This window comes from Sardina pilchardus, chromosome 9 (genome assembly GCF_963854185.1).
Source record: "Sardina pilchardus chromosome 9, fSarPil1.1, whole genome shotgun sequence".
NCBI classification, from domain to species: Eukaryota; Metazoa; Chordata; class Actinopteri; order Clupeiformes; family Clupeidae; genus Sardina; species Sardina pilchardus.
The window spans coordinates 11,333,784-11,343,973 of NC_085002.1; the positions used below are offsets into that span (position 1 = coordinate 11,333,784).

General features: G+C 48.0%; 1 protein-coding gene across 1 annotated transcript in view; it reads right to left on the bottom strand.

Annotated features, from left to right (window-relative positions):
• The window catches only part of pdzrn3b (PDZ domain containing RING finger 3b), a 101,606-nt gene extending 91,752 nt beyond the window's left edge, over positions 1-9,854 (bottom strand). The window contains exons 1-3 of the mRNA XM_062545767.1: positions 9,059-9,854; positions 5,509-5,595; positions 3,743-3,850 (exon numbers count right to left, since the gene is read on the bottom strand). Of these exons, the coding sequence (XP_062401751.1) occupies positions 3,743-3,850; positions 5,509-5,595; positions 9,059-9,772 (909 nt within the window). The 5' untranslated portion in view covers positions 9,773-9,854. The remainder of the gene's footprint in view (positions 1-3,742; positions 3,851-5,508; positions 5,596-9,058) is intronic.
• Between the last annotated feature and the right edge of the window lie 336 nt (positions 9,855-10,190).

The following is a 10,190-nucleotide window of genomic DNA, read 5'->3' on the forward strand; positions in this document are numbered from 1 at the left end:
AAGATAGAGGCCTAACAGAGACACTCTTTTCCTCAGACTGCTGACTCCTCAGTGTAATTTAAATCAAACAGACGCGTGAAATCTTTCTCTGCCAAATGTGGTGGCCATAGTCCTCTCGGTGTGTGTGTGTGTGTGTGTGTGTGAGGAGGACGTGAAAGCAAACACAGCTTCAGGTCTCCTTCTACTCCATTACCCCCCCCCCCCCTCCCCCCATCGCCACCACCAAGAGGAGAAAATGTCTCCACTGGACAAGGCACCATTCATGCACCGACTCCTGCCCAGTGAAACAGGCCCGAGCAGCAGGGCAACACAAAAGCACCACTCAAGCGCCGCTCTCGGACAGACGGACGGAGGGACGGCCTCGGGACCCAGGCACATGTCTTGTTTGCCTACACGTAACCTTTCTGCGGCTAACGCTGTCCGAAGAGGCCTCTCTCTTTGAAGGAGCCGTGCCGTCACTTTGCTGAGAAGTGGTCTCGGGCGCTTAGGCAAAGCAGTGGCCCATTCTTCTCTTGCCCTCTGTCTCTCTCTCTCTCTCCCTCTCTCTCTCTCTGTATCTCTCTATGTATCTCTATCTGTCTCTCTCTCTCTCTCTCTCTCTCTCTCTCTCTCTCTTTGCCCCTGCTCTCTCCTTTCTGGCTTTATGTAAGCCCATTCATATGGGCCAAAGTGATCCCTGAAGCAAGGCGCATGGACTGAACCGTGAATGGCGGCTCCCGTAATCTGATTTTATTTTGATCAAACGGCGCCTGAGATGATGCAGCTGTTGTGCACAACTGTAGGACGGCCGGCCGGCCGGCCTCGTCTGTCGGCTCTGGGCTCTCCAGCCGTTGCCGAGGAGACACGGAGTGGCGGTGAGAAATCCACCCTGGCTCAAAGCTGAATTCAAAACACATTTATGGGAGAGAATTCGATCCATCTGGCTGAGGAATTTCCACAACCTCCGTAACGCAAAAACTCTGTTCACGAAGGGGAGAGAAAAAAACAAGGCGAAAAAAGTACGCCATGGATTTTTGAATGGCAACACGATCGAGCTATTAAAAACGTGAAACTGACTAAATTCTCCTCTCCTCTCAAATTCCTACACGGAAGTCTATGGAAAAGTAAAACGCAGGCATTAACTCCGACGGCATTTAACTCTATTCGCCTGGCTTGGACATTGCGCTGCTACAAAAACAGCCATTGGAAGCGCAAAAATACACACTGGAAGAAAGATGTGCAGTCGGCCTTATTGGCCCCGTCACTCATAACAGGCATCTCTTTAACACATAGGTAAGTGCACAAGCACAGGCAGGCATAGTCCCATCAAGCAGCTGACGGAAACTAATTGAAAGAAACGTCTTCAAAGGAGATTTATGGGACAGAGCGGTCCCTCCCAGCGTGACACGGAGTAGGGTTATGTGCAGATAGATACTTTTCCCAAAAACAACTCTGGTAGAGAGAGAGAGCGTGTGAGAGCGAGAGAGAGAGAGAGAGAGAGAGAGGGAGAGAAAAGTGCTGACAGAGAAAGGCAAACGGAAGAGTGCGCCAGGTCCTGGAGGATTCCGGTGGCACAGATTTCAGAAATGCACACTCCAGCTGTGCTGCTCTCCCTCTCTCCGCATGGAGGTGGAGGAGGAGGTGAAGGAGGAGGAGGAGGAAGAGGAGGAGGAGGAGGAGGAGGAGGCTGGGGGCTGTTGGTTTACCTACACACCACTGAGACCACGCGGAACTGCCGGGAGCTCCCCTCGGCACTCGTTCCATTCTCTGCCCCCCCCCTCCACACACGCTCTCGCCACCCCTCGTGCGCCGAGCCCTCCCCCCACCCCCCTCCTCTCACCCACTTGATTAAATTTCCACACCAAATCATTTCTCAAGCCCCGGTAATTAGACTGTGTGCGCTACCACCCAGAGCGCCGCCACCGAGCAGCAGCAGCAGCAACGGGCATGCACGCACGCTCTCTCTCGACTCGACTCGACTCCGTTCTCTGAACTCGCTCCATTCTTCACTCAACGTCAACGCCGCCCGCCGTGTAAACCGACACCTCCGCCGTTGCCACGCGGGCTAGCGCCGAGCACAATTACGTCTTCACATCAGACGCCAGGCTTCATATCGTACGCCAGGGAGGCGGAGGAGTGCTTCGGAGGGAACACCTACAGTACACGACGGTGGTTCCCTGTTTTCCATATTGTCAGATCTTAGGGCACACCACCACTTTGTCAGATTTGTTTTGTTTTCCCCCTCTGGTGCACTCTGTGCACTCTCTCAGACCGATGGCTGCTATTCCAACCAGACACGGCGCATTACTTTCCTCCATTCTTTCAGTGGTGCCCTTACTGTCACTTTTCTTTGTGGATGCAGAAAGTGAACGGAAATGTGAATCCTACCCCAATACAAACAACAACAACATAATTCTTTGTAAAAGCAAGTAAACAACAACAGTCACACTCTCAAATGATCTACAGCAGTAACTGCTCCCACCTGTCACCACCCCTAACCCCTCCACACACCCCCACACACCCCCACACACACACACACACACACACACCCACACCATGTCCCCTCGTTCCCCTCCCGTCTTTTTTGGCCGAGTCACCCTGACGCATGTTCTCTGCGCGGCGCAGCAGGGCGCAGCGTGTGAGCTAATCTGGAGCTGAGCACATCCCACCAGCGAGGCCCACTCAACGAGGGGCCCAGTGCCCCGCCAGTCGCCAGGCGCCAAATGAATGGGCTGTCGGGTTTGGCAGCTCAATCTCCCCCATTGTCAGGGCGAGGCTTGTGATATATCTGACTGAACAGCAGGGCTTTCAACCACTTGTTACGGCGGCTTGATGGAGCTGCTGGGTAACGACTTGGTGCGCTTTACTGGCTTCTCAAATGGCACATGCTTTGGCATAATGCTCCACTGACCGCAAATATACCTACGTATAGCGTACAGGCTGTGTAGACTCTATGGATTAAAGTATAGATTTACATAGGGAAAGTCTGGCCAAATAGATGTCTCCTTAAATTCATAAACCTGTTTGTATCCATGCAAGTATTCAATCGTTTTAAAGTCGACAAGGACATAACGTACTGCACTGAAGCGGAGTTGCATAAAAATATTTTGATTTCCTTAACAAAACCACTATGATGTGTAGGACCACCAACTTATGGCATATAATAACACGTATATCATGTATAATGTCAGTAGTCAATGAAGGCATTGTGGACTTTTCCACTTTCGCACAACTATAAAGGCGACCTTTGTGAAGTTGCCTTCCGTGGAACCTCCTCAAACTGACCTCTAGAAACATACGGCCTTTTCACGGTGCGATTTTGTCTGAGGGCGCAGGAAGGCTGCCCAATAGAGCCTGTCGGTGGCGATTTGTCAGTGGGTTTTGGTGGCTACAGGCACATGTCCGTACGGAGACTAGGAGTGCTGTTCTCCAAACTGCAAAAAATGTCATGTTTTTGTATGTCAACCTGACCACCTGAGTTACAGCGCCTGCATCAAGTGCCACCCAAGGAAGTAACCAGAGGAGATGTGCTATTTCCATGATCTCACCTCCATGTGCGGCTAAATGCAGGGACACTACAAGCAACAATCGCCTGAGAATCAATGGCTGCTACATCAGTTCTTTGCTTGTACACTTTTATGTGCATTTGACTGCTTGTAACAACATTTAGTGTTTTGTGCTTCCAACAAACATTGAGCTGAAAGGGCAATTATGCGCAGCAGTTCTTTGTTTCCAGTTTAGCACTGTAATAAACGTCATGTACCTCCATAATGCGGTCGTGGATCTGCAGTCCTCCCTCTTTGTCGGCTGGTCCATTCTCCACGATCTTCGACACAAAGATGCCTTCATTTGAAGTCCCAGCCTCGTTTTCCTGAAAACGAGCAGCTCGTTAACAGCAGGCTTAGCACATGTTTTATTCTGCCGCTAATAAAGACCGAAATACAGTACGTTTAACTATGCATGAACCATATTAACTATTTTATGAGTGAGAGGAGAGGTATGCGACATGAAAGGGAAAACAAAACCATGACAAAGTTTCATATGCAACTTATGAACAAAAAACTGACAGGCTTTACAGTACATTATACATATGAAGCCTATTCACCCAATCACTGTCAGGAGGGTTGAAAAATGCAAATACTATAGACAAGCTCAGGTGGTGATCAGCAGGTCAGTGCGTACGCAGCGGGCATCCAGGGTGCCAGGCAGGCTGGCAGAGCGAGGCAGGTGTACATTAAACAAGGTTTAACGAGGAGCTACACGCTGACGGGCTGCCAAGCGCGTGGTGGTGCCAGTTGAAACTCTTCCCGGACACATCAGAGTGACACTGGCCCTCAGGAAGGGGCCAAGCATTTCACTGAGCCCCGGTCGCACCGTGCATGAACGGAGCTGCGGGAACGTGTTGGCACGGCGCAGAGGTGACCTCCACACTGTCAGGGAAAGGCCAAAGTGACGTCCCGGTGCCAGCATGTGTCCCGATCCACGTATGACTCCTCGCCTCCACAATCTTGTGACATTGCGCTCACATGTAATTGAATCCTTGAGAAACCACTAAAGTCAAGCTGTGAACACTTAATTGGCTTGAGGGTACTTCCTCTGTCTGCACCCCACCTTCCTTCCGTTGGAGCACTTGTTCGTAACACCAGCATACAGGTGTACATTAGGGAATTAAAGACGACTGTCCCCTAAGATGGATACTCAGTTTCAATCCTCACGTCAGACGACCACAAAGTGGACAGTGAGGGATATTAGCAGTCAACGTGTTTATCGGTAGGCCTACTTTCAACACAGGTCTCAGAACGTGAACTTAATTTGTCAACCACAGTGGAGGTTTTCTACAGCTGGAGTGCAGCCACATCAGGCACATATGGAGCCTTCAGTGTCAATAAAACCGGGCAAATTCCCGCGCACCGCTCACTGCCAGGTCTCATGCAAAGGCAAGGAGGAACTGGAAAGATCAGCGATTTGCATGGTCAAGAGCAGGGTATAAAAATCTGCCTTGATTTTGTGGTGATTTTTTACGGCTTCCTGCAGGCCCCGGTTTCGATGCAATAATCCACGCCGGCGCAGTAAAGTACGTCACTGATGCTATTTAAAATGAGCCGCAGACAAACAGCCCTTGTCGTGTTCGGTCTACACATTCCTAGCGATACGGATACGTACAGAGCACAGGGCATGTGTCACCTCGAGTAGCCTTACACATCTCGAGCGTTTCCATGTATGGAGGTCATTTTCTGAGCGAACCCTGCGCGGAGTAGCAATGTTTGACACACTCCCATTGACCGTGCCATTCTTTCCAACTTCCAACTACCAACTACCAAAAAAATGGCATCCCTGACACAGAGCGTTTGGGCAACAGACAGACCAAAAAGGGATTAACACAGTCAGTCAGTGGGTGGAACAAGTTCCTTTTCAAATCAACCCCATGCACGGCGGAATGGGGAATTGTGGTTGCAGTCATAATCCCGACCTTAACACCAATAAAACATAATTAGGTTTTCATATAAAACAGACATAGAATGGGCCTACCACACATGGCCGTCCTCCTACGATGTTGAAGCCCAACGATCCAGCCTCCCGACGGAGGACTACTGTGACACTTTTGGATTCTCCACCCTGGTGTTAAATAAAAACAAACAGAAGTAGAGAATGGTTTTGATTATTTACTTGTTCCATCTGTCATCTGAAAATCAATTCCACTTTTATTGACAAAAAGACAAAACTGCCTGTCTGTTTAGTAGTAATGCTGAGGGAGTCAAAATATACAGTGGCAGTGGTGGCAAACATCTTTAAACAAAAGGGAATAGACGAGGCGAGGTGTAGAATTCAGCAAACCCATACCAACTGGCATGGCCGACAGATGAACAAAGAAGCACCTGTTCACAAAGCCACACTCTTGACATTCGGCCCAGCCAATCTACACGATTCTTTACGGCTTAAGTGGCCTTCACCCAAAGAGCTGTCGAGTGACCAGTAGCTTGAAGGGTTAAGGCGCTGTACCTCCTTGGCAATGTGTATTAATACACAGGCAGTAAACCACTCTCTCAACACTGGGATGAGAGAAGAGACTGTCGGCTTCAAACAGTCAGTTCCTAATGCAGGCAACATCATTTCAGCAGGCATGTTAGCTTGCATTATAGCATACAGAGACTATATATATAAGGTAGATATTTATGGCATGTACAGTGTCCTGTCAACCATTCAGCTGGAGGGGGGACAGAGGACACGTCCACCGCAGGGGAATGCATTATACGGCACAGTAATGAGGACATGCCCTGGGCTTCCATTAAAAGACTCTACAGAGCTTTTGACACCACTTAACCAGTAAGTCGGCAATCTGCGTCTATTACGCAGACGGTCCTGTGAACACACTCTTGGTTCCTGGAGGTAGCTATGGGAAGGTTGGTCTTTTGTTATTTGATTGAATTTACAGTTAGTTAGTTAGTTTAGAATTTACAGAATTTACAGTTCAAAATAAAGCAAAACATTTTTTTTTTTTTTTTTTAAAGCACTTGAGCTTAGCTGACACCACGAGGGCCAGATCCAGTCGGCTGGTGCAAGCCGTAGAGGAGAGAGTCACGGCGTGTCTGGAACAAACAACTTCAGGGTTACGCAGCGGCCAGCTCTGTTTGGACGGGCTGAGCAAATATGGGGAGAGCGCGAGAAAGCAGATGAGCTTGATCCCAGGCCATGACACTTGCCCATCAGCAGCAAAGGGGCCCCCACCCAACACCACCCACCCCCACCCATCCAGGCCAGCCTGCTCCCACTCGCCAGAGCTACGTGGGGCTGATCACCTGAGTGATGGACCATGTGATGGGAGAAACGACTGTGAGAGCCTACGCCCTAGGAGGGCCCCTCCGAGCCAGACGAGCCGAGGTAGGCATGTGAGAGCCAGACGGCTCTGCCCCCGCGCCCCCCTACCCCCACCACGCACCCCCGTCCAGACTCCAGACTCCAGACTGCGCTGCTAATGGTCAGGAGAGGTTACCTGTCAGAAGCTATACTCGGCAGTGTCACGGACCCATTTGTGTTGGCAGTGGCCTGCGGGAGCAAACATGCCAGGCTGAATATGAGCAAACGGGTGAAACGCCGGCAGACCAAAGGGCACGTGACCAGGCCCTGGCACCGGGACGACGAGGTCAAGATCTGGCTTCAGTAGCAACAAGGCAGACGCTGAGACAGGGGCCGCCTCCCTCTCTCGCTCCCTCTCTCGCTCCGTCTCTCCCTCCCTCCCTCCCTCTCTCTCAGCTTCTAATTCCACTTGTGTCATTCCGCTTCAGTGCCGCTCCAATGTTCACCATACTGCCCTGCCGACCAATCCTCTCCATACTGCTTGACTTCACTCATAGAAGAAAGAGGATAATTCTTTTCACCTCGCCATTGGAAACAGCGAAATAATATTTGTTTTGGACCACTCATCGTTTCCCCCTTTCGTCAGTGAGAATGCCGATACGTCTTTGCTTTTAGAAATGTTTTTCTTGGATAATGACTTGGACGTTGAGCCACATTCCCATCTGCGTCATCCATACTTTCAACATAATCACGGCACTGTTTATGTATGACAGGCCATCGTTGCATAATGAACATGGGCATAAATCATAATAAGCTTCAACAGTCTCTGAGGAACGAGTAGGGCTGTGATAGAACATAATACTTACTGAAGCCCCCTCAGAAAACAACACAAAACTAGACTTATATTAAGAGTAAAGCACCATACAAATCCACTGATAACGGCTTTGCTTCCTGGCCACACTTGTGACGACTCGTCCAGTCAATAGGGTACAGAAATGAATAAATATTATTGAATAACAGAAGACATTATTTGAATTCATACAAATAAAGATGATAACAAATGTGCCCATGCAAATCCAATTCACCACCACAGGACACAAACACATGGGAAGGAATGATGGACTCTCACTGTACTTGAGTACATCATTTGTGTGACCGGCCGTGTAATGGGAGAAATCATTCTAAAGGCACGAGGCAGGCCAGTCTACGCTGAAAGAAGTGCAGTGAAGGGCCCAATCTTTAACTCTCAGTAAGGTAGCTCTTGCTTGTCAGTGTTAAAAGCCTGTTCAGACAGCTTAGGCCCACTCTATGAGACATGCAGTAAAAAAGAGCCCACAGGGAAAAGAAACATTCAGCAGTAAGTAACTAAATCAAATCTGTGTATGCTTTACAAAAAAAAGAATTAAAGTCACACAACCAAAACGCAATACATGCAATCAAGAAAAAGGGCTGTACGTTATATAGGCCTACTGTAACCTACTCTATAGCAGACATACTCGATGGTAGACAACGTAGTGTAGTCTGTCAATCTAATTATTTAAGTAGGCTATTCACTTATTAATCATCTTCTGATAGAGGACTTGATGTGAAGCTTAATTACAGGACATTGAATACGTGAGCTTTATGTTTCAATGTTTCCATTAAAAGGCCTTGGCTATCTCCATGAAGACCAAAATACAGGCGATATATTGTGGTATTAACCACCACACATAGTGGCTGTAGTAAACTCTTAATAACACTGAAAACAGACAGAAGACCGTAGGCTACTTTGTTTCCAGCCGTGTTGGTGTTGTCCTAATTGAGATACACTAAAATTATCTAGAATCTTTTGTGGAAACACCAACTTCTGGAGCTGAAGAGTGGTCTCGGTGTGTACAGAAGAGCCGTAAACACTTCACCCCTCCCCCCTAAAATTGCCAGCTGGCTAAAACTGCAGCTGACAGACATGTCTCAGGACAGGACGAGGTGGAGAGAAAAAAAATACTCCTGACCAGCCCTTTTCTTCTACACACAATATTAGCGACTATGACTACTATGTCTATACACACCGATACTCATCTGGAATTAATAGACTTGGTAAATAACAGCGCATCACACATAAACACGCGCAAAAATACTTGAATATTCTATTCATGAATGCTCTGTAAAGCATTAAATGCCAGACCGAAACCAGTTGAATAGCTTTGCTGACATTATCAACGCACTTTGGAGTTAAAACGGCAGCAAATATCAATTCACATTACTTAGTCCAAAAACTCTCTAACGTTATTTGAAACCGTCTCACCTTGCATGGTGGAGCCAAGGTCTTGCTGAGCGAGTCAATCCTTGCACTGTACTCAGTGAATTTCTTTTGGTATTTCAGCGCTGTCATTTGGAGCTCGTTGTGAACAGCAGAGAGCTGAGCGAGAAGGGACTTTTCCCGTTTACTCGACTTCAGAGACTGCTTTTTAAACTCCTTGTCGAGGCTGACCACTTTCCCTTGCAACGCGCTATTATGCGCTTTCAGGGCTTTCAGGCAGCAATGGTTGTTCAGTTTTTGCTCTCTGTGGGTGAGCATCAAACCACATCCATTTTCACATATCCCAACGGCTCTGTAATCACATGTTTCGCGCATATGGGCATCCATGTCTTTCAGGTTCAGCACCTCGTTGCATCCCTTGTTCCTGCATTTAGCCGGAGAGTAGTCACACATCTCGGCGTGCTCCGCCAGATGCTGCAGCTTCACCACTTTCTCACAGCCCCTGGCATGATTGTCACACTTTATGTCCAACTTCAAGATCAGGTTTTTCAGAGGAAGGACGTGGTTGAGCTCTTTAGTGGAGATCCTTTGGCATTTGACAGGGCAGCTGCTTTGTTGAACAACCCACGGCAGCACACAGCCAGCGCAAAAGACGTGACCACACGGGGTTGTGAGCGGATCCTCCAAAACTTTATTACACAAGTTGCATTTGAAGTCTGGGTCCACAGCCCCTTTAAAACGATCCAACTCAAATCCCATGTTTTTAAAACAGTCCAAAAGAGCGTAGGAAGTCCCACGGATCAAAGAAGGAGCAATGGATGCTTTGAGTTTGTCATTTGAAGTACACAGACCTACTGAGTGCGACCTCTCCTTACAGACTAAACTAATTGCTTGAGACTTCGCAGCAGAAAAGAACGGTGGAATGCTCTACCGTAACTGTCCTAAGAGTAGCGCAGTCGATTGGAAACATTGTAGTATTGTACAGTTTAGCAGTTTACGTTTATTCTGATACAACTTCGGATATTTATTGATCGAGTCCTTATGGATATTTATTTATTACTATTTAATTATCCTACAAACTTTGTTTATATTTTGGAGTTGATTAGTTTATATATAAACCTCTTAATCTTTTGTATGAAATACAATTTCTCTGTCTGTAGAATAAAGGTCGTCATTA